This window comes from Acanthaster planci, linkage group LG09 (assembly GCF_054643075.1).
Source record: "Acanthaster planci isolate LZ-2023a linkage group LG09, COTS_SCS, whole genome shotgun sequence".
NCBI classification, from domain to species: Eukaryota; Metazoa; Echinodermata; class Asteroidea; order Valvatida; family Acanthasteridae; genus Acanthaster; species Acanthaster planci.
This window is the reverse complement of record NC_141785.1, coordinates 14,417,263-14,439,506: the sequence shown is the minus strand read 5'-3', so window position 1 is coordinate 14,439,506 and position 22,244 is coordinate 14,417,263. Positions and strand designations below refer to the sequence as shown.

Sequence of the window (22,244 nt, the reverse complement as noted above, 5' to 3'; positions counted from 1 at the left end):
GGTTTTGGCTGACTGCTACAGAGTATAGCCCCATTAATATGGCCTACGGTACGCTGCGCTCCGGCTACCGGAATGTAGGGGAGCGCAACGTACCGTAGGCAATAATGAGGCTAAGCTGAGTAAATTCTGGTTAAAATCACCGGTAACGATACTGGGTTTGTTTTCATCACTTACATGGTAAAACAAAGACTGAGAGAGTGGGAGCATGTTGAGAATTTCTAAAAATAGCTATCGGGGGCCTTAACTCCAACAATAATATTTTGGCATTATTTGGTGTACCTACAAACTTTGATTTAAAAATCAAAGGAGTCGTCACCTGCGACCCCACCACAGCAACTGTGAAGTTTTACCTGTTAATTACCCCGTACTTCTGTTTATTTCCTCAAGTCCTCCTGTCAATGCCACGGTTCATCAAAGTTAAATTTGGATGTAGGCCTATTTCTGATGATATTACTGCAGGGAATTGAGCCTGTGTTTTTATAAAGTATTTTATTTTTTTGTGTGTAAATAGAGAGAGGCGCTGCATTCTACTACAATGTGAGTACTGTAGTACACGAGCCCGTCCTACTTATTGCGATCTTCAGAGGGCGGTGTTTACAGAACACTTGATCGAGGGGCGGGGCCAAGACGCGCATTTCTGCTACTTGGAATCGCACGGATCAGCACTCGTCACGCTCTCTCCTGACATGCTTCAACCATGGAGGAAGGACAAGCTTTTGCCGCCCACATTTCCGCGTTTCAGGATGGTAAATCTGCTCAAGCTAATCGGTAAGTAGCTTTATGGATGTTTACTATGTAATAGAGGAAAATATTTTGCATCCTGCCTCCACCTTTTCATTATTTCAGTCATTGCAAGAATGTTGCAATCGCATGAATCAGATGAATCAGCGACTGTCAGGAAATCAGATGAATCGACGGAAGCCACCTGACACCCTGCGCATAAACCATATGAGACTGGTCTGAAACTTAAAATTTCAGTGTTTTCTTTGTAAATGACTAGGTTTTTGCCCTTCTAAATTGAACATTTCTTAAAATGTTTTGCTCTTTAAGGCGGTGTGAAGTTGGTTCCTCGTTTGACGTTCGACATTCAATGTTGAACAAGTAACTGTTCCATATTCGAACGTCGAATAAGTAACCGTTTGACATTCCGGGTGAACTCACCTTAACGGCAATGGAGTGCAACAGGAACAAAACACAAACTGTTTCCAATACATGTTGATTTGAAGCTTTGCATGGTGAAGTCATGAGATGTACAGTACAATAGGCTTGCGGGTACAGCATGGACTCAGTCTCTTAGAAGATGTGTGGTTATTAAAAGAACCAGTAATTGTTGACTCGGTCAGGATACTCTTGCTGTCCTTTGGAGAGGGTGCTAGACTCAAGCACCTGAAATGAAGGCGCGGGATTTTTACCCCAGTGGAATTATGAGAGGGAAAGTATATTTCATTAATACAAACTTCCCGTTTTCATTGAACTACTTTCCGAAATCGAAGAAATACACATCAATCCCACGTCCAGCTCTAAACTTCTTTTGATCAAAGTCTTTCCCTGGACTAAAGCCACAGTGTTGCCTACATTTCACACAGGGAAAATGCAGATTTCCACTGTGAAAACGGGATTGACTAACATTTTGCCTTGTTGGAGGATTTCTTCATCTGGAAACTAGAGTGGAAAAAATAATGAATTACGCAAAACTTTTCTAAAATCGATATAAAATACCTAAATCCCTTATACCGGCCAGGGATTACATTGAATACGATGTCATTGGTCTCTTCAATCGGGGGAGGGGTGAACCCTGAAAACCTGGGGCATGGGGTTCTTCGGGGTCAAACAACCCCTGAAATGAAGGCGCAGGGTTTTTACCCCAGTGAAATTATGAGAGCGAAATTAGAGGGTCATTATAAAAAACATCCTGTTTTCATTTAACTACTTCCCTAAATCGAAATAATACACATCAATCCCACATCCAGCTCTAAACTTTTTTTGATCAAAGTCTTTCCCTGGACTGAAACGACCCCGTTGCCTACATTTCAATCATGGCAATTGCAGATTTCAACTGTGAAAAAGGGTGCGATAAACGATTTGTCGCGTAGGAGGATTTCTTAGTCTGGAAACCAATGAAGTACAGCAAACATTTCTAAAATCGATATAAAATAGCTCAACCCCATGCCCCGGCCAGGGATTACATTTAATGAGATGTCATTGGTCTCCTCAATCGGGAGAGACTCCCTCCAACCTTGAGCATGGGGTTTCTTCGGGGTCAAACAACCCCTGAAATGAAGGCGCAGGGTTTTTACCCCAGGGGAATTAAGAGAGTGAAAGTATATTTCATTAATACAAACTTCCCGTTTTCATTGAACTACTTTCCGAAATCAAAGAAATACACATCAACCCCACGTCCAGCTCTAAACTTCTTTTGATCAAAGTCTTTCCCTGGACTAAGGCCATGGTGTTGCCTACATTTCATACAGGGAAAATGCAGATTTCCACTGTGAAAACGGGATTTACTAACATTTTGCCTCATTGGAGGATTTCTTCATCTGGAAACTAGAGTGGAAAAAATAATGAATTACGCGAAACTTTTCTAAAATCAATATAAAATACCTGAATCCCTTATACCGGCCAGGGATTACATTGAATACGATGTCATTGGTCTTTTCAATCGGGGGGGGGGTGAACCCCTGAAAACCTGGGGCATGGGGTTCTTCAGGGTCCAACAACCCCTGAAATGAAAGCGCGGTGTTTTTACCCCAGTGAAATTATGAGAGCGAAATTAGAGGGTCATTATAAAAAAAACCCTGTTTTCATTTAACTACATGTACTTCCCTAAATCAAAATAATACACATCAATCTCACGTCCAGCTCTAAACTTCTTTTGATCAAAGTCTTTCCCTGGATTTCAAAATGGACGTCATATTGGTCCTACTTATGCCTATAACTTCTAAACAAAGGCAGATAGAAATGCCATTTCGATCCCGTTGCCTACATTTCAACCATGGCAATGGCAGATTTCGACTGTGAAAAAGGGATTGACAAACGTTTTGTCGCGTAGGAATATTTCTTAGTCTGGAAACCAAAAGGGAGAAAAGAATGAAGTACAACAAACCTTTCTAAAATCGGTATAAAATAGCTCAACCCCATGCCCCGCCCAGGGATTACATTTAATGAGATGTCATTGGTCTCCTCAATCGGGAGAGACTCCTTCCAACCTTGAGCATGGGGTTGTTTGGGGTCAAACAACCCCTGAAATGAAGGCGCAGGGTTTTTACCCCAGGGGAATTATGAGAGTGAAAGTATATTTCATTAAAGACTGATTTTTTAGGATGTTGTCCTGGTGCCGCGTCTGACCATGAATGACACACCCGTGGAACACACCATTCACCCAGCTACACCCTTACATAACACCTAACCATACCCATAGATATCCATGCACCTTGAAGGAAATAAATATGTTCTAATTCACACCTGGTCGTTCAAACGAACATATTTGAATTTTCTGTGACATGAGAGAGGAATAGGGAATTGGGATTAGCATTCAATAAATGATTCAATAATGATCAGAGACTTTAAAATTATATATAATTAAATAATAATATTGACATTTGGAATTCTGAAGGACATTTACAAGTATATTCTTATAATGTAGGCCTACATACTTGCAACGATTGAAGTTGGTGGGACTGGTAACATATCTGACTGCTACAGAGTAAAGCCCCATTAATATGGCCTACGGTACGCTGCACTCCGGCTACTGGAATGTAGGGGAGCGCAACGTACCATAGGCAATAATGAGGCTAAGCTGAGTAAATTCTGGTTAAAATCACCGGTAATGATGCTAGGTTTGTTTTCATCACTTACATGGTAAAACAAAGACTGAGAGAGTGGGAGCATGTTGAGAATTTCTAAAAATTGCTATCGGGGGCCTTAACTCCAACAATAATATTTTGGCATTATTTGGTGTACCTACAAACATTGATTTAAAAATCAAAGGAGTCGTCACCTGCGACCCCACCACAGCAACTGTGAAGTTTTACCTGTTAATTACCCCATACTTCTGTTTATTTCCTCAAGTCCTCCTGTCAATGCCACGGTTCATCAAAGTTAAATTTGGATGTAGGCCTATTTCTGATGATATTACTGCAGGGAATTGAGCCTGTGTTTTTATTTTTTATTTTTTTGTGTGTAAATAGAGAGAGGCGCAGCATTCTACTACAATGTGAGTACTGTAGTACACGAGCCTGTCCTACTTATTGCGATCTTCAGAGAGCGGTGTTTACAGAACACTTGATCGAGGGGCGGGGCCAAGACGCGCATTTCTGCTACTTGGAATCGCACGGATCAGCACTCGTCACATTCTCTCCTGACATGCTTCAACCATGGAGGAAGGACAAGCTTTTGCCGCCCACATTTCCGCGTTTCAGGATGGTAAATCTGCTCAAGCTAATCGGTAAGTAGCTTTATGGATGTTTACTATGTAATAGAGGAAAATATTTTGCATCCTGCCTCCACCTTTTCATTATTTCAGTCATTGCAAGAATGTTGCAATCGCATGAATCAGATGAATCAGCGACTGTCAGGAAATCAGATGAATCGACGGAAGCCACCTGACACCCTGCGCATAAACCATATGAGACTGGTCTGAAACTTAAAATTTCAGTGTTTTCTTTGTAAATGACTAGGTTTTTGCCCTTCAAAATTGAACATTTCTTAAAATGTTTTGCTCTTTAAGGCGGTGTGAAGTTGGTTCCTCGTTCCTCGTTTGACGTTCGACATTCAATGTTGAACAAGTAACTGTTCCATATTCGAACGTCGAATAAGTAACCGTTTGACATTCCGGGTGCACTCGCCTTAATGGCAATGGAGTGCAACAGGAACAAAAAACAAACTGTTTCCAATACATGTTGATTTGAAGCTTTGCATGGTGAAGTCATGAGATGTACAGTACAATAGGCTTGCGGGTACAGCATGGACTCAGTCTCTTAGAAGATGTGTGGTTATTAAAAGAACCAGTAAGTGTTGACTAGGTCAGGATACTCTTGCTGTCCTTTGGAGAGGGTGCTAGACTCAAGCACCTGAAATGAAGGCGCAGGGTTTTTACCCCAGTGGAATTATGAGAGGAAAAGTATATTTCATTAATACAAACTTCCCGTTTTCATTGAACTACTTTCCGAAATCGAAGAAATACACATCAATCCCACATCCAGCTCTAAACTTCTTTTGATCAAAGTCTTTCCCTGGACTAAATCCACAGTGTTGCCTACATTTCACACAGGGAAATTGCAGATTTCCACTGTGAAAACGGGATTGACTAACGTTTTGCCTCGTTGGAGGATTTCTTCATCTGGAAACTAGAGTGGAAAAAATAATGAATTACGCAAAACTTTTCTAAAATCGATATAAAATACCTAAATCCCTTATACCGGCCAGGGATTACATTGAATACGATGTCATTGGTCTCTTCAATCGGGGGAGGGGTGAACCCTGAAAACCTGGGGCATGGGGTTCTTCGGGGTCAAACAACCCCTGAAATGAAAGCGCAGGGTTTTTACCCCAGTGAAATTATGAGAGCGAAATTAGAGGGTCATTATAAAAAACATCCTGTTTTCATTTAACTACTTCCCTAAATCGAAATAATACACATCAATCCCACATCCAGCTCTAAACTTTTTTTGATCAAAGTCTTTCCCTGGACTGAAACGACCCCGTTGCCTACATTTCAATCATGGCAGTTGCAGATTGAAAAAGGGTGTGATAAACGTTTTGTCGCGTAGGAGGATTTCTTAGTCTGGAAACCAATGAAGTACAGCAAACATTTCTAAAATCGATATAAAATAGCTCAACCCCATGCCCCGGCCAGGGATTACATTTAATGAAATGTCATTGGTCTCCTCAATCGGGAGAGACTCCTTCCAACCTTGAGCATGGGGTTTCTTCGGGGTCAAACAACCCCTGAAATGAAGGCGCAGGGTATTTACCCCAGGGGAACTATGAGAGTGAAAGTATATTTCATTAATACAAACTTCCCGTTTTCATTGAACTACTTTCCGAAATCGAAGAAATACACATCAATCCCACGTCCAGCTCTAAACTTCTTTTGATCAAAGTCTTTCCCTGGATTTCAAAAAGGGACGTCATATTGGTCCTACTTATGCCTATAACTTCTAAACAAAGGCAGATAGAAATGCCATTTCAGTGTCTAACCCCCCATTTTCAGGATCAAGGAATTCGCTCAAGTCATTATTTTGCACATCCGGTGTTGGCCATATTGGATTCCAAGATCGCCGCCGTATTAAACTTAGTTGCCCATAACTTCGAAACTAAGGCATATTGAAAAGCAATTCCAGTTGCTAATACCCCATTTTCAGGGTCAAGGAATCCAGTAAAATAATTGTTTTGAACATTGGTGTTGGCCATATTGAATTCCAAGATGGCCGCCGCCGTAAACCTGATTGTCTATAACTTCGAATCTAAGACAGATAGAAACTCAATTCCAATGGCTACCCCCATCAAGGATTCCAGTGAAAGAATAGCTGTCAGATATCTGCCATATTAAAATCCAAGATAGCCACACCTTTTTTGTTTGTAAGGCATAATGCCGTGCACTGTTGTACCTCGCAGTTAACTCAATTCGCATAACACTGTCCATCACAAGCGCATAGTGAAGTGCACTGGAGGTTTGCCCCATAGCACTTGCAGTTCCCCTTGCAGGTCTTCTTGCACTTGCAGCTCAGCAGCTCGTAACAAGCTTTAGTGGCCTCAGGAAGCATGGTCCGTAAAACTTTCCATTGTCCATCACACTTCTCCCAACCCCAGTCACCTGGTGAGGGAACAGCTGGATTGGCAACTAAGCATTGACCCCAGATGTGGCCTGCTTGGAATGCAGCTCTTTTTGTGTGTTCTAATAGAGCTGCTGCCATTGGAGGAATATTTTCGATCTCCCTGGACTTCTTGGAGAAGAGATAGCGCCTTGCCTCATCTACACCATGAAGTTCATTGGTGCGGTCATACATTAGGACAACGAATCGCCCCAGAATTTCGATGACTGTCTTCAGTACGTCAGGTGCTGCCAACACAGTGCCTGGAAGGCCTCTGTAGCCTCAGGATATACCTGCCATGCCTGCCAAGCAGATTTCTTCCCACGGTTTGAGAAGAAGACACTGTGTCGCAGCCTGTAAATGCATGGAAAAATGCCAGTGCCTGTGACTTCTCTGCCCCAATGTTACTGACTATCTGGTGTACTGCAATGTGTCTGTAGTTCTTACCAGTCCCGAAAGCGACCCAAAGCTCCTTCAGGCCAATCTCCTTGAATATACTAACTGCTATGACCACCACATCCGTGTCCACAGTGCGGATCATCACTTTCTTGTGTCCTTGCTGGGCCATGTCATTAACATTAACTTGATTGTTCACCGTGCTGTAGATTGTCTTGTCACCTGCAGTTTCATACTCCACACATCTCTGTGCAAGAAACTGAAACAACTCCTGCTTGTTTTCATTGTTCCGAAGAAATCCTGGCCAGTTGCCTGGAATTCTTGTGGAGGATGAAACCCGACGCCTAGTGCCACAGCCCCTCTTCTCTCTTGTTGCGTTTTTCAAGCTTTCGGACAGATACACATCCCATACAATATCAATTCGTCTGACACTATGCAGTTCCTTGACAACATATGGTAGGAAGACCTCCTGGGCATACTCCTCGAAGGTACCACAGGTTCCAGGAACCAGAAAGTGAACTACAGCAGGTCCATCGAGGACTTTAACATCAATCACCAAGGACGTACCATGACTGGTTGTCACATTTCCTTCGATACAGTCCAAAAGGTAATGTTTGTCACCCTGGCGCATCTGACCTCCAGTTGCCAATGACGGTGGAGTAGATTGGTTCTCATGCCTAAAGAATTCATCAACATTACCTTCTCTAGTTTGACTGGCAATGTACAACCTTGAAAACAGAGCCCTGTCATTCTTCAGCTCCATCAGTCTCCCCGCTGCTTTGGTCTTCTCCACACCAGGCTTGCTAAACATGGCCAGATTGTTGCGGGAAATGGTGTCTCCAATTGACTTCGAATTGGAATTTAAACGCTCTTCCATGAATTGGTAATATTTTGCCTTCCCCAGTGAATGAACGCTCCTCGTGGCAAGTACAACTTCCTCTGGCATGATGGCTTTGGAATTGAGATTTAGCAAGCCATACTCTCCTCCATAAATGGATTGCCCATCTCTTCAGTTGTGGTCACCAGTGACTGTACATCTTGAACGAATTTCTCTTGGACGTTTTTTGTCTGCTCATGGAGGCGATCAGGGGTCGTGACAGTCCAACCTTCGTCCAAGTCATCCTCAAACTCTTCAACTAGCCTCGCTATTTTGGGCCCAGCCACTATCCATCTCCGAAGTGCTCCAGGGTTTTCAGTTAGGCCAACAGCTCCACCGTCACCCTGAACCAGGGCATTAATCTGTTCGTGTGCCTGGTCCAATGAAATGGCAGAGAACGGTCTGCTTGTCTTGGCAGTAAATGCCCCGCGTTTGAACTCGCAAAAGACATCTGGACACCTCTCCTCCAAGGTTGACATATCTCTCACATGAACCGGTAACCAGCGTGCATAATTTGGATGGTCCAATGCGAAGAACCAGGGTACTAACTCGGCTTGCGATGCAATGTACAAGCCAAAATCGGACACTCACAAGGACCTCACAAACTGGAAAATAGTCCGTTCAAAATCTAAGACTGTCTGCCAAAAATAAAACTGTGGGTACATTTCTGATCTCTCAGCACACCACTGTGTCAATCTATCTGCTTCGGTCTGACCACTGTCATTCTGTTCCATCTCCTTGGAGTTCAAGTAGGCTTTCTGCTGTAACTGATACAAAGCTGCAGCTGTAACCTGATGGGCCCTGTGGGTTTTGGTCACGTGATGCGTGAAGGAATCCTTCACAGGTGCCTGCAGTCAGAGCGTCTGTCCATCCACTTCCGTCAAGAATATCTCCGATCGTCCTGAAAGCAGCGATCTCTGTATGCAATCCCCCTAGCATAATGACATACTTGTCCTCGCCATACAAGTTGGGAAACCGCCATTGGATCTTTTTCGCTATGGCAACGACACATTCGTCTTTGTAGCTGGGGGTTCCTCTTTCTGTGACGTATGGAATGCTGCCCAAGACGCATTACCAGTGTCACACAGGGTCTCCTTTAGGCAGAGCTTCATCCGGTGTTCTAGCCACATATACTCCAGCTTACGGTCCTCCTTCAGTATCTACGGTTCATCTATAGGTGGCCTAACAGGACCATAGTATACAGGAACATACGCATCATTATGAAGAGCTTGTGCTAGTGTACTGTGTTGGCAGTGGTTGAACATGCTTGGTCCGACTAGATTCTTCCTGAAACAGAGACGCATCCGAGCGTGTTTGGCCAGAATCAGTTCCGTCTGGATGCTGACAAAGCGAATGAGCAGTCCCGTGAAAGGAATCTTTTGCCGAAACTGAACTTGGGTTGTGATCTATATTATCAGCTTGACCTGTGGTGAATACACCCTTCAGAAGCTGCGGTGGGCAGACCACACCGTCCTCTTCATACTGTGTGCAAAGACGGTTTGCTACACCAGAAGACATCCTCAGCAAGCGGTCATACAAAATGCTGAGCCCCAATGTATGCAACCGATCCACAAGTTCACGCTTCCTGGTCTCTGAATGCATCTTTAGGCCAACATAAATTGGCAGAGGGTTTTCCCGTGATCTGTTGTGTCTAACAGTACAACTCTTGAGACTGGCGTGCTTAACACTGTTGAAGACAAGTAACTGAGCAAGTGTTAATCCAGCATTTCGCTGGAGCCTTGTCCGATCTATTTGGTCTTTAATGTTAGGTCCTTCAAGTAGCATACTAACGAAGGCAAGCAACACGCTGGGCACAGATTTCATTTGCTCATCCCGACTTAATTTTGCGTTGAACGTGTAATAGTTTTTAAAAATTTGTCTGCGAACTATTGTTGCTGCTTTTGCCAAGCACATGAAATCCGAATCCGTGTTGCAGGCTCTAATAACCGCATCTCCAATGTTGCGGTCAACTACAAATATGACTTCACGACCATGCCTTGTTGCAGTCAGATGTGGACAGTTCAGAAGGAGTCTCTCCTTTAAACGCCTTTGATTGACTTGAATCTCAGGAGCCATCCCAAGATCAACCAGACGTTGGCGATACGTCTCAGTGAGGTCAGCTAGACGGAAGACAGGAGCTGTGTCTTCCAAACTACTGGCTTCATTAATGTGAGCTATAAGTTCTGCCAATGCTATACCATCAAATGATGAAATGTCTGTTTCATCACGGCATTTCTCTAGATTCCTTGCATTGTGAAACAGTTTAGTCATACAGGCTTTGTGATACTCTGCTTCTATCGCTACCAGATCACCACCAGCAAGTTTTCTGAGCAAATTTGTGTCCTTTAGTTTAATTGCATATTGTCGCACTGTATTGTCAATTGCAAACGTTGACGCATTATGGAGGTCACCATCAGTACCATCGCAGAACAGGCACATGTTATTTTTGCCTGTTTTACTCTGACCTGCACTCATTCTCTGATGAGTTTTGCGAGGAGAGGCTTCAGGCGTATCGTCACAGGGAGCACTACGTTTTCTCCACCTATGGAACTTCAGCTGACTGTATTCATTTCTACACAATTTATGCCAGCAAGCTTCACGTGCACGAAGTGTTTGTTCAATGCCAAGTCCATCATCAAGTCTATCAAAATCAATTTTGAGTGGGTTGAAGCCAGCATCTCTAGCGTCACTTAGTTCTCGGGCCAATGTACAATATCTCATTCCTTTGGCAAACCGCTTTCCCCTCCCTGGCACGACAATGGAATTTTGTGTTTCACTTTGGCAAAGGACACAGATACTCCAGTTGAAGTCAGGTTTTTCTGCTCCTTCCGATGCACCGTCCGTTGACGTAGAAGGGACTAACTTGAAAGACTTGGACATCATCAGTTTGTTTCAACACCTAAAATATATAAAAAACAACTTGCAATCCTGAGCTCTGCGAGCTCTTCCTCCCGTCATAGCTTCGAGAGCGGTGATGAGAGGTAGAGCTCGCACAAGCACCTATGTGCTCACGATGATATTATATCAAGCAGTAAGAGAGGACTCAGACATAATATTGCCCTATTACACCACGCCACACCTTGTGGAAGAGCCCAAATAGCCTGATACCAGTTTTTGATCTGTCTGTCTGAGCTGCACCTCGAGTTAGCTATGTGTGCACTTTGCGCTCCATATTCATTAAGCTATCATGTGAATGACTTCTTTAGGCTTTTAACATCACTTTACATGTACCTGCCAAATATCATGCATTATTAGTTACATGTAAGCTGAACATGTCTGCATGTAGGTCTTGAACTTGTCCTTTATGCATTATTGAAATAAGAATGAAATTATTTTGTCTTAACTGAAACGTGGAACAAGCTTAAGGTGGCAGCACTGGAAACCTACGGGAGTCTAATTAATATATACAAAAAAATACCAACATATCCAATTTGTCCTTGACGCCTCATCCTTCATACAAGATACTGGAACTTCATAAATATACAAGTTGATACATGTATTAATAAGTGGATTAATTTATCATAAAATAAACAAATATGAAATGTTGCATTTTATATAAGGCTTGCCGCCATCTTGCAAATCAATCTGGCCAACACCAGATGTTCCAAATAACGATATTAACAATGGCGGCCACCGGGGGGCATTTTAGAGTTGGGTCCTATGGAAAAATGATCCTATAGGGGTCCCCTGCATGTGTGCCAAGTTTCACAATTTCTCCACAAAGTGAAATATTCTGCCATTATTTTGGTCTTGGCCGCTGGACTGTGTACTTGTAGTTTCCAAGCGGAGAAGTCCACCGACGAGACAAGACTTCCGTCACAGCTGTTTTCACTATGGGAATGTCTGCCTTAGGTTTACCCTGGTTGAAATGGACGCAACGGGGTCACTAATGTGCAGATAAGCACAGTAAAAAAGTATACTCAGTCTTGGGATTGGTGTGTTTTCGATTCTGTGAAATAGTTTCATGAAAAAAGGACGTTTTTAGTATTAACCTCTACTTCTATCTATTAAACGACAAATCCTTCATTTCAGGGATTGTTCGACATCGAAGAACCCCATGCCCCAGGTTGGAAGGAGTCTCTCCCGATTGAAGAGACGGATGACATCATATTCAATGTAATCCCTGGGCGGGGCATGGGGTTGAGCTATTTTATATCGATCTTAGAAATGTTTGCTGTACTTCATTCTTTTCTCCATTTTGGTTTCCAGAGAAATATTCCTACGCGACAAAACGTTTGTCAATGCCTTTTTCACAGTGGAAATCCGCAATTGCCATGGTTGAAATGTAGGCAACGGGGTCGCTTCAGTCCAGGGAAACACTTTGATCAAAAGAAGTTTAGAGCTGGACGTGAGATTGATGTGTATTTTTTCGATTTCGGAAAGTAGTTCGATGAAAACAGGAAGTTTACTTATAAATACCCTATAATTTTGCTTTTATAATTCCACTGGGGTACTGCGCCTTCATTTCAGGGGTTGTTTGACGCCGAAGAACCCCACACCCCGGGTTGGAAGGAGTCTCTCCCGATTGAAGAGACAGATGACATCGTATTCAATGTAATCCCTGGGCGGGGCATGGGGTTGAGCTATTTTATATCGTTTTTAGAAATGTTTGCTGTACTTCATTCTTTTCTCCATTTTGGTTTCCAGACTAAGAAGTCCTCCTACGCAACAAAACGTTTATCAGACCCTTTTTCACTGTCAAATTCCGCAATTGCTATGGTTGAAATGTAGGCAACGGGGTAGCTGAAGGTCCAGGGAAAGACTTTGATCAAAAACAGGAAGTTTGCATTAATGACCTCTGTTTTGGCCCTAATAAGTCCACTGAAGTATTAAACAACCCTGCGCCTTCATTCCAGGGCTTGTTTGACCCCAAAGAACCCCACGCCCCGTGTTGGAAGGAGTCTCTCCCAATTGAAGAGACCAATGAAATCACATTCATTGTAATCTCTGGGCGGGGCATGGGGATGAGGTATTTTACATCGATTTTAGAAAAGTTTCGCGTAATTCATTATTTTTTCCACTCTAGTTTCCAGACAAGGAAATCCTCCAATGAGGCAAAACGTTGTCCATCCCATTTTCACAGTCGAAATGTGCAATTTCCCTAGATGAAATGTCGGCAGCACGGTCGCTTAAGTCCAGGGAAACACTTTCATCAAAACAACTTTACAGTTGAACGTGAGATTGATGTGTATTTTTTTTATTTCGGAAAGCACATGTAGGATGAAAAAAGGAAGTTTATTTATAATTACCCTCTAATTTTGCTTTTATAATTCCACTGGGGTAAAAACCCTGCGCCTTCATTTCAGGGCTTCTTTGACGCCAAAGAACCCCACGCACCGGGTTGGAAGGAGTCTCTCCCAATTGAAGAGACGGATGACATCGTATTCAATGTAATCTCCAGGCGGGGCATGGGGTTGGGATATTTTAATTTGGTTTGAGAAATTCAGTGCAGTGTGAGGCATTCACCCGTCTACTCTGGTTTGCAAGCGAAAAAGTCCAGTGAAGAGACACGACTTTCTTCAAAGCCCTTTTGACCATGGAAAACTGCCTTTGCCCGGTTGAAATGCAGGCAAAGGGGTCGCTAAAGTGTAAAGAAAGGCACCCAAAAAAGAACGTTGATGGCTGGGGCGTCTGACTGATTTCTTTTGAGTTGGGTTGAGTTGGGTGAAAACAGGGAGAACATAACATTAACCTGTATTTCTCTTCTAATATTTACAGTGCCAAAACAAAACATACAATCGGCTACACCTCAGGCTTCTTTGACCGGTTACCCGTTGGCCCCGAAGAACCCTACTCCCAAGGTTCCCTTTGAGGGAGAGAGTTGTTTGTTTATACACGTACATTTTTGTGAAAAGGCACGTACAATGTTATTTGCGTACATGTGAATGGAAGTGGACGTTCGCGGTGCGTTTCTTTTTTGTCCCTTTGGCGCACCATACTCAAACGGTTACTTATTCAACGTTCTAATATGGAACAGTTACTTGTTCAACGTTGAATGTCGAACGTCAGACGAGGAACGAGTAACTAACTTCACATCAGTTGCTTTTGATGGGCAATTATTCAATGCAGGGAATAATTACTGGCGTCCATACTATTGAACTCCTTTCAATTCTCAGAAATTTTCCAGACTTCCCACGATAGACTTCAATTTGTACGCAACTGCTGAGAAAGCAAAGTCACCAGAATGCAATGTTTTTTCCGATGAGAATATCGGAAAAAAATGGGGGAAATGAGGTCTGAAATTAGAATTGGGAATTCTGCACTACCCTCTATATCTGTCTGTAAAAACCGTTAGTCCCAGTTCCTGCAGATTATGTAACTAAACACAACTTCCACATTGCTGTGAATCTGCCCATCATCAAGTCTCAATATTTCACTTTCAGTTTCACCGAATGGAATCCTCAAAACCCGTTTCGGGCAGATTTGAAGTTGCATTCTACTGACTTCTCCACCAGCCAGGAAACCAAAGACATCAGAGAATTGTACCAGGACTTTGAACGATGCAGTAAACAGTTCAAGAATGAATTCCGTTGCACCACAAGGAGTCTGAAAGCAGTCGTTCTTTGCCTTTCTGGGGGAAACGGGTGAGTGGTCAGTTCACGTTTGTCATTTCTTAATGCTTCCTCTTATTCGTGTCTGTTGTCTTTGAGGGTCGTATTCTCTCATTTCCAAGTTGTATTTTGTGGCTCTTTTTTATATTTGGTTTTTTACCTGTACAATCACATTTATCTTGCCATGAAGGGATGGGGTAGCAGGGTCACAGTTCATGTCCATATGTGAGACCCAAGTCCTGTCTTTACGGGCTTGTTAGGGTAGGATTTGCCTTTCTGGTCTGTCTTGTTCTCTCTGCATAACCCAGCTGTCTTGTCTTGTAGGGATGGGTAGCAGGGTAGCAAGTTCTTTAGTACCCCAGGGGAGTGGTCATCCCTGCCCATGTGAGACCAATGTCCTTGTCCTGTTTTGTCTTATGTCTTTTGTTTGTACTGTTATTGTCTTGTCTCCTTGTCCCCTTCGTCCTCGTCTTGTATTCCTGTGTATTTTTCTTGTCCTGTATGTAGTGTCTTGTTTTAGACTGTTTCTTTGTTTTAACCTGTTTGTCCTGTCTTTCTGTCCTGTCCGTCTGTCCTGTCTGTCCTGTCCGTCTGTCCTGTCTCTCCTGTCTGTCCTGTCCGTCTGTCCTGTCTGTCCTGTCTGTCCTGTCTGTCCTGTCCGTCTGTCCTGTCTGTCCTGTCTGTCCTGTCTGTCTTCTCTGTCCTGTCTGTCTTTCTGTCTCCCTGTCTGTCTGTCCTGTCAGTCCTGTCTGTCCTGTCAGTCCTGTCTGTCCTGTCTGTCCTGTCAGTCCTGTCTGTCCTGTCTGTCCTGTCTTTCTTCCTGTCTGTCCTGTCTGTCCTGTCTGTCTCTCTTCCTGTCTGTCCTGTCTTTCTTCCTGTCTGTCCTGTCTGTCTTTTTTCCTGTCTGTCTGTCCTGTCTGTCTTTGTTTTTTCCTGTCTGTCTGTCTGTCCTGTCTGTCTCTCTTCCTGTTTGTCCTGTCTGTCCTGTCCGTCCTGTCTGTCCTGTCTGTCCTGTCTTTCTTTTTTCCTGTCTGTCTGTCCTGTCAGTCCTGTCTGTCCTGTCAGTCCTGTCTGTCCTGTCAGTCCTGTCTGTCCTGTCCGTCTGTCCTGTCTGTCCTGTCCGTCTGTCCTGTCTGTCCTGTCTGTCCTGTCTGTCTTTCTTTTTTCCTGTCTGTCCTGTCTGTCTCTCTTCCTGTCTGTCCTGTCTTTCTTCCTGTCTGTCCTGTTTGTCTTTTTTCCTGTCTGTCTGTCCTGTCTGTCCTGTCTGTCTTTGTTTTTTCCTGTCTGTCTGTCCTGTCTGTCTCTCTTCCTGTCTGTCCTGTCTGTCCTGTCTGTCCTGTCCGTCTGTCCTGTCTGTCTTGTCTGTCTTGTCTGTCTTGTCTGTCCTGTCTGTCTTTCTGTCTCCCTGTCTGTCTGTCCTGTCTGTCCTTTCTCTCTTCCTGTCCGTCCTGTCCGTCTGTCCTGTCTGTCTTGTCTGTCCTGTCTGTCCTGTCTGTCTTGTCTGTCCTGTCCGTCTGTCCTGTCCGTCCTGTCTGTCTTGTCTGTCCTGTCTGTCCTGTCTTTCTTTTTTCCTGTCTGTCTGTCCTGTCAGTCCTGTCTGTCCTGTCAGTCCCGTCTGTCCTGTCAGTCCTGTCTGTCCTGTCAGTCCTGTCTGTCCTGTCCGTCTGTCCTGTCCGTCTGTCCTGTCTGTCCTGTCTGTCCTGTCTGTCCTGTCTGTCTTGTCTGTCCTGTCCATCCTGTCTGTCTTGTCTGTCCTGTCTGTCCTGTCTTTCTTTTTTCCTGTCTGTCTGTCCTGTCAGTCCTGTCTGTCCTGTCCGTCTGTCCTGTCTGTCCTGTCTCTCTTCCTGTCTGTCCTGTCCGTCTGTCCTGTCTGTCTTGTCTTTCCTGTCCGTCTGTTCTGTCAGTCCTGTCTGTCCTGTCAGTCCTGTCTGTCCTGTCAGTCCTGTCAGTCCTGTCTGTCCTGTCTGTCCTGTCTGTCCTGTGTGTTTTGTCTGTCCTGTCTGTCCTGTCTTTCTTTTTCCCTGTCTGTCTGTCCTGTCAGTCCTGTCAGTCCTGTCTGTCCTGTCTGTCCTGTCTGTCCTGTCTGTCTTGTCTGTCCTGTCTGTCTTTCTTTCTCCCTGTCTGTCTGTCCTGTCAGTCCTGTCTCTCTTCCTGTCTGTCCTGTCCGTCTGTCCTGTCTGTCTTGTCTGTCCTGTCTGTCTGTCCTGTCAGTCCTGTCTGTCCTGTCAGTCCTGTCTGTCCTGTCCGTCTGTCCTGTCTGTCCTGTCCGTCTGTCCTGTCTGTCCTGTCCGTCTGTCCTGTCTGTCCTGTCTGTCCTGTCTGTCTTGTCTGTCCTGTCTGTCCTGTCTTTCTTTTTCCCTGTCTGTCTGTCCTGTCAGTCCTGTCTGTCCTGTCTGTCCTGTCTGTCCTGTCTGTCCTGTCCGTCTGTCCTGTCTCTCTTGTCTGTCCTGTCTGTCTTGTCTGTCCTGTCTGTCTTTCTTTCTCCCTGTCTGTCTGTCCTGTCTGTCCTGTCTCTCTTCCTGTCTGTCCTGTCCGTCTGTCCTGTCTGTCTTGTCTGTCCTGTCAGTCCTCTCTGTCCTGTCAGTCCTGTCTGTCCTGTCCGTCTGTCCTCTCTGTCCTGTTCGTCTGTCCTGTCTGTCTTGTCTGTCCTGTCTGTCCTGTCTTTTTTTTTTTCCTGTCTCTCTGTCCTGTCAGTCCTGTCTGTCCTGTCAGTCCTGTCTGTCCTGTCTGTCCTGTCTGTCTTGTCTGTCCTGTCTGTCCAGTCTTTCTTTTTCCCTGTCTGTCTGTCCTGTCAGTCCTGTCTGTCCTGTCTGTCCTGTCTGTCCTGTCCGTCTGTCCTGTCTGTCTTGTCTGTCCTGTCTGTCTGTCCTGTCAGTCCTGTCTGTCTGTCCTGTCAGTCCTGTCTGTCCTGTCAGTCCTGTCTGTCCTGTCAGTCCTGTCTGTCCTGTCCGTCTGTCCTGTCTGTCCTGTTCGTCTGTCCTGTCTGTCCTGTCTGTCTTGTCTGTCCTGTCTGTCCTGTCTTTTTTTTTCCTGTCTGTCTGTCCTGTCAGTCCTGTCTGTCCTGTTTGTCCTGTCTGTCCTGTCTGTCCTGTCCGTCTGTCCTGTCTGTCCCTGCTGTCTCCCTGTCTGTCTGTCCTGTCTGTCCTGTCTCTCTTCCTGTCTGTCCTGTCCGTCTGTCCTGTCTGTCTTGTCTGTCCTGTTTGTCTGTCCTGTCAGTCCTGTCAGTCCTGTCAGTCCTGTCAGTCCTGTCTGTCCTGTCCGTCTGTCCTGTCTGTCCTGTTTGTCCTGTCTGTCCTGTCTGTTTTGTCTGTCCTGTCTGTCGTTCTGTCTCCCTGTCTGTCCTGTCAGTCCTGTCTGTCTTGTCCGTCTGTTTTGTCTGTCCTGTCCGTCTGTCCTGTCTGTGCTGTCTGTCCTGTCTGTCCTGTCAGTCCTGTCAGTCCTGTCTGTCCTGTCCGTCTGTCCTGTCTGTCCTGTCCGTCTGTCCTGTCTGTCCTGTCTGTCCTGTCTGTCCTGTCTGTCCTGTGTGTATTGTCTGTCCTGTCTGTCCTGTCTTTCTTTTTCCCTGTCTGTCTGTCCTGTCAGTCCTGTCTGTCCTGTCTGTCCTGTCTGTCCTGTCCGTCTGTCCTGTCTGTCTTGTCTGTCCTGTCTGTCTTGTCTGTCCTGTCTGTCTTTCTTTCTCCTTGTCTGTCTGTCCTGTCTGTCCTGTCTCTCTTCCTGTCTGTCCTGTCCGTCTGTCCTGTCTGTCCTGTCAGTCCTGTCTGTCCTGTCAGTCCTGTCTGTCCTGTCAGTCCTGTCTGTCCTGTCTGTCCTGTCTGTCCTGTCTGTCCTGTCCGTCTGTCCTGTCTGTCTTGTCTGTCCTGTCTGTCTTGTCTGTCCTGTCTGTCTTTCTTTCTCCCTGTCTGTCTGTCCTGTCTCTCTTCCTGTCTGTCCTGTCCGTCTGTCCTGTCTGTCTTGTCTGTCCTGTCTGTCTGTCCTGTCAGTCCTGTCTGTCCTGTCAGTCCTGTCTGTCCTGTCAGTCCTGTCTGTCCTGTCCGTCTGTCCTGTCTGTCCTGTCTGTCCTGTCTGTCCTGTCCGTCTGTCCTGTCTGTCCTGTCTGTCTTGTCTGTCCTGTCTGTCCTGTCTTTCTTTTTCCCTGTCTGTCTGTCCTGTCTGTCCTGTCTGTCCTGTCTGTCCTGTCCGTCTGTCCTGTCTGTCTTGTCTGTCCTGTCTGTCTTGTCTGTCCTGTCTGTCTTTCTTTCTCCCTGTCTGTCTGTCCTGTCTCTCTTCCTGTCTGTCCTGTCTGTCTTGTCTGTCCTGTCTGTCTTGTCTGTCCTGTCTGTCCTGTCTTTCTTTTTTCCTGTCTGTCTGTCCTGTCAGTCCTGTCTGTCCTGTCTGTCCTGTCCGTCTGTCCTGTCTGTCCTGTCTGTTTTGTCTGTCCTGTCTGTCTTTCTGTCTCCCTGTCTGTCTGTCCTGTCTCTCTTCCTGTCTGTCCTGTCCGTCTGTCCTGTCTGTCTTGTCTGTCCTGTCCGTCTGTCCTGTCCGTCCTGTCTGTCTTGTCTTTCCTGTCTGTCCTGTCAGTCCTGTCTGTCCTGTCTGTCTGTCCTGTCTGTCCTGTCCGTCTGTCCTGTCTGTCCTGTCTGTCCTGTCTCTCTTCCTGTCTGTCCTGTCTGTCCTGTCTGTCTTGTCTTTCCTGTCCATCTGTTCTGTCAGTCCTGTCTGTTCTGTCAGTCCTGTCTGTCCTGTCAGTCCTGTCTGTCCTGTCAGTCCTGTCAGTCCTGTCTGTCCTGTCCGTCTGTCCTGTCTGTCCTGTCCGTCTGTCCTGTCTGTCCTGTCCGTCTGTCCTGTCTGTCCTGTCTGTCCTGTCTGTCCTGTGTGTTTTGTCTGTCCTGTCTGTCCTGTCTTTCTTTTTCCCTGTCTGTCTGTCCTGTCAGTCCTGTCAGTCCTGTCTGTCCTGTCTGTCCTGTCTGTCCTGTCTGTCTTGTCTGTCCTGTCTGTCTTTCTTTCTCCCTGTCTGTCTGTCCTGTCTGTCCTGTCTCTCTTCCTGTCTGTCCTGTCCGTCTGTCCTGTCTGTCTTGTCTGTCCTGTCTGTCTGTCCTGTCAGTCCTGTCTGTCCTGTCAGTCCTGTCTGTCCTGTCCGTCTGTCCTGTCTGTCCTGTCCGTCTGTCCTGTCTGTCCTGTCCGTCTGTCCTGTCTGTCCTGTCTGTCTTGTCTGTCCTGTCTGTCCTGTCTTTCTTTTTCCCTGTCTGTCTTGTCTGTCCTGTCTGTCTTTCTTTCTCCCTGTCTGTCTGTCCTGTCTGTCCTGTCTCTCTTCCTGTCTGTCCTGTCCGTCTGTCCTGTCTGTCTTGTCTGTCCTGTCAGTCCTCTCTGTCCTGTCAGTCCTGTCTGTCCTGTCCGTCTGTCCTCTCTGTCCTGTTCGTCTGTCCTGTCTGTCTTGTCTGTCCTGTCTGTCCTGTCTTTTTTTTTTCCTGTCTCTCTGTCCTGTCAGTCCTGTCTGTCCTGTCTGTCTTGTCTGTCCTGTCTGTCCAGTCTTTCTTTTTCCCTGTCTGTCTGTCCTGTCAGTCCTGTCTGTCCTGTCTGTCCTGTCCGTCTGTCCTGTCTGTCTTGTCTGTCCTGTCTGTCTGTCCTGTCAGTCCTGTCTGTCTGTCCTGTCAGTCCTGTCTGTCCTGTCAGTCCTGTCTGTCCTGTCAGTCCTGTCTGTCCTGTCCGTCTGTCCTGTCTGTCCTGTTCGTCTGTCCTGTCTGTCCTGTCTGTCTTGTCTGTCCTGTCTGTCCTGTCTTTTTTTTCCTGTCTGTCTGTCCTGTCAGTCCTGTCTGTCCTGTCTGTCCTGTCTGTCCTGTCTGTCCTGTCCGTCTGTCCTGTCTGTCCCTGCTGTCTCCCTGTCTGTCTGTCCTGTCTGTCCTGTCTGTCCTGTCTCTCTTCCTGTCTGTCCTGTCCGTCTGTCCTGTCTGTCTTGTCTGTCCTGTTTGTCTGTCCTGTCTGTCTTGTCTGTCCTGTCTTTCTTTTTTCCTGTCTGTCTGTCCTGTCAGTCCTGTCAGTCCTGTCAGTCCTGTCTGTCCTGTCCGTCTGTCCGTCTGTCCTGTCTGTCCTGTCCGTCTGTCCTGTTTGTCCTGTCTGTCCTGTCTGTTTTGTCTGTCCTGTCTGTCGTTCTGTCTCCCTGTCTGTCCTGTCAGTCCTGTCTGTCTTGTCCGTCTGTTTTGTCTGTCCTGTCCGTCTGTCCTGTCTGTGCTGTCTGTCCTGTCTGTCCTGTCAGTCCTGTCAGTCCTGTCTGTCCTGTCCGTCTGTCCTGTCTGTCCTGTCCGTCTGTCCTGTCTGTCCTGTCTGTCCTGTCTGTCCTGTCTGTCCTGTGTGTCTTGTCTGTCCTGTCTGTCCTGTCTTTCTTTTTCCCTGTCTGTCTGTCCTGTCAGTCCTGTCTGTCCTGTCTGTCCTGTCTGTCCTGTCCGTCTGTCCTGTCTGTCTTGTCTGTCCTGTCTGTCTTTCTTTCTCCTTGTCTGTCTGTCCTGTCTGTCCTGTCTCTCTTCCTGTCTGTCCTGTCCGTCTGTCCTGTCTGTCCTGTCAGTCCTGTCTGTCCTGTCAGTCCTGTCTGTCCTGTCTGTCCTGTCTGTCCTGTCCGTCTGTCCTGTCTGTCTTGTCTGTCCTGTCTGTCTTGTCTGTCCTGTCTGTCTTTCTTTCTCCCTGTCTGTCTGTCCTGTCTGTCCTGTCTCTCTTCCTGTCTGTCCTGTCCGTCTGTCCTGTCTGTCTTGTCTGTCCTGTCTGTCTGTCCTGTCAGTCCTGTCTGTCCTGTCAGTCCTGTCTGTCCTGTCAGTCCTGTCTGTCCTGTCCGTCTGTCCTGTCTGTCCTGTCTGTCCTGTCTGTCCTGTCTGTCCTGTCTGTCTTGTCTGTCCTGTCTGTCCTGTCTTTCTTTTTCCCTGTCTGTCTGTCCTGTCAGTCCTGTCTGTCCTGTCTGTCCTGTCTGTCCTGTCCGTCTGTCCTGTCTGTCTTGTCTGTCCTGTCTGTCTTGTCTGTCCTGTCTGTCTTTCTTTCTCCCTGTCTGTCTGTCCTGTCTCTCTTCCTGTCTGTCCTGTCTGTCTTGTCTGTCCTGTCTGTCTTGTCTGTCCTGTCTGTCCTGTCTTTCTTTTTTCCTGTCTGTCTGTCCTGTCAGTCCTGTCTGTCCTGTCTGTCCTGTCCGTCTGTCCTGTCTGTCCTGTCTGTCTTGTCTGTCCTGTCTGTCTTTCTGTCTCCCTGTCTGTCTGTCCTGTCTCTCTTCCTGTCTGTCCTGTCCGTCTGTCCTGTCTGTCTTGTCTGTCCTGTCCGTCTGTCCTGTCCGTCCTGTCTGTCTTGTCTGTCCTGTCTGTCCTGTCAGTCCTGTCTGTCCTGTCTGTCCTGTCAGTCCTGTCTGTCCTGTCCGTCTGTCCTGTCTGTCCTGTCTGTCCTGTCTGTCTTGTCTGTCCTGTCTGTCCTGTCTGTCTTGTCTTTCCTGTCCGTCTGTTCTGTCAGTCCTGTCTGTTCTGTCAGTCCTGTCTGTCCTGTCAGTCCTGTCTGTCCTGTCAGTCCTGTCAGTCCTGTCTGTCCTGTCCGTCTGTCCTGTCTGTCCTGTCCGTCTGTCCTGTCTGTCCTGTCTGTCCTGTCTGTCCTGTCTGTCCTGTGTGT

General features: G+C 46.2%; 1 protein-coding gene across 2 annotated transcripts in view; it reads left to right on the top strand.

Annotated features, from left to right (window-relative positions):
• Window positions 1–538: 538 nt before the first annotated feature.
• Window positions 539–22,244, top strand: part of LOC147798180 (uncharacterized) — a 39,265-nt gene continuing 17,559 nt past the window's right edge. The window contains exons 1-3 of one of the 2 annotated variants that reach the window (XM_087141162.1): window positions 539–768; window positions 4,191–4,447; window positions 14,472–14,672. In XM_087141162.1, the coding sequence (XP_086997288.1) occupies window positions 4,377–4,447; window positions 14,472–14,672 (272 nt within the window). In that variant the 5' untranslated portion in view covers window positions 539–768; window positions 4,191–4,376. Of the gene's footprint in view, window positions 769–4,186; window positions 4,448–14,471; window positions 14,673–22,244 lie in introns of those variants that run through there. The other variant, XM_087141163.1, reaches the window with a different exon arrangement.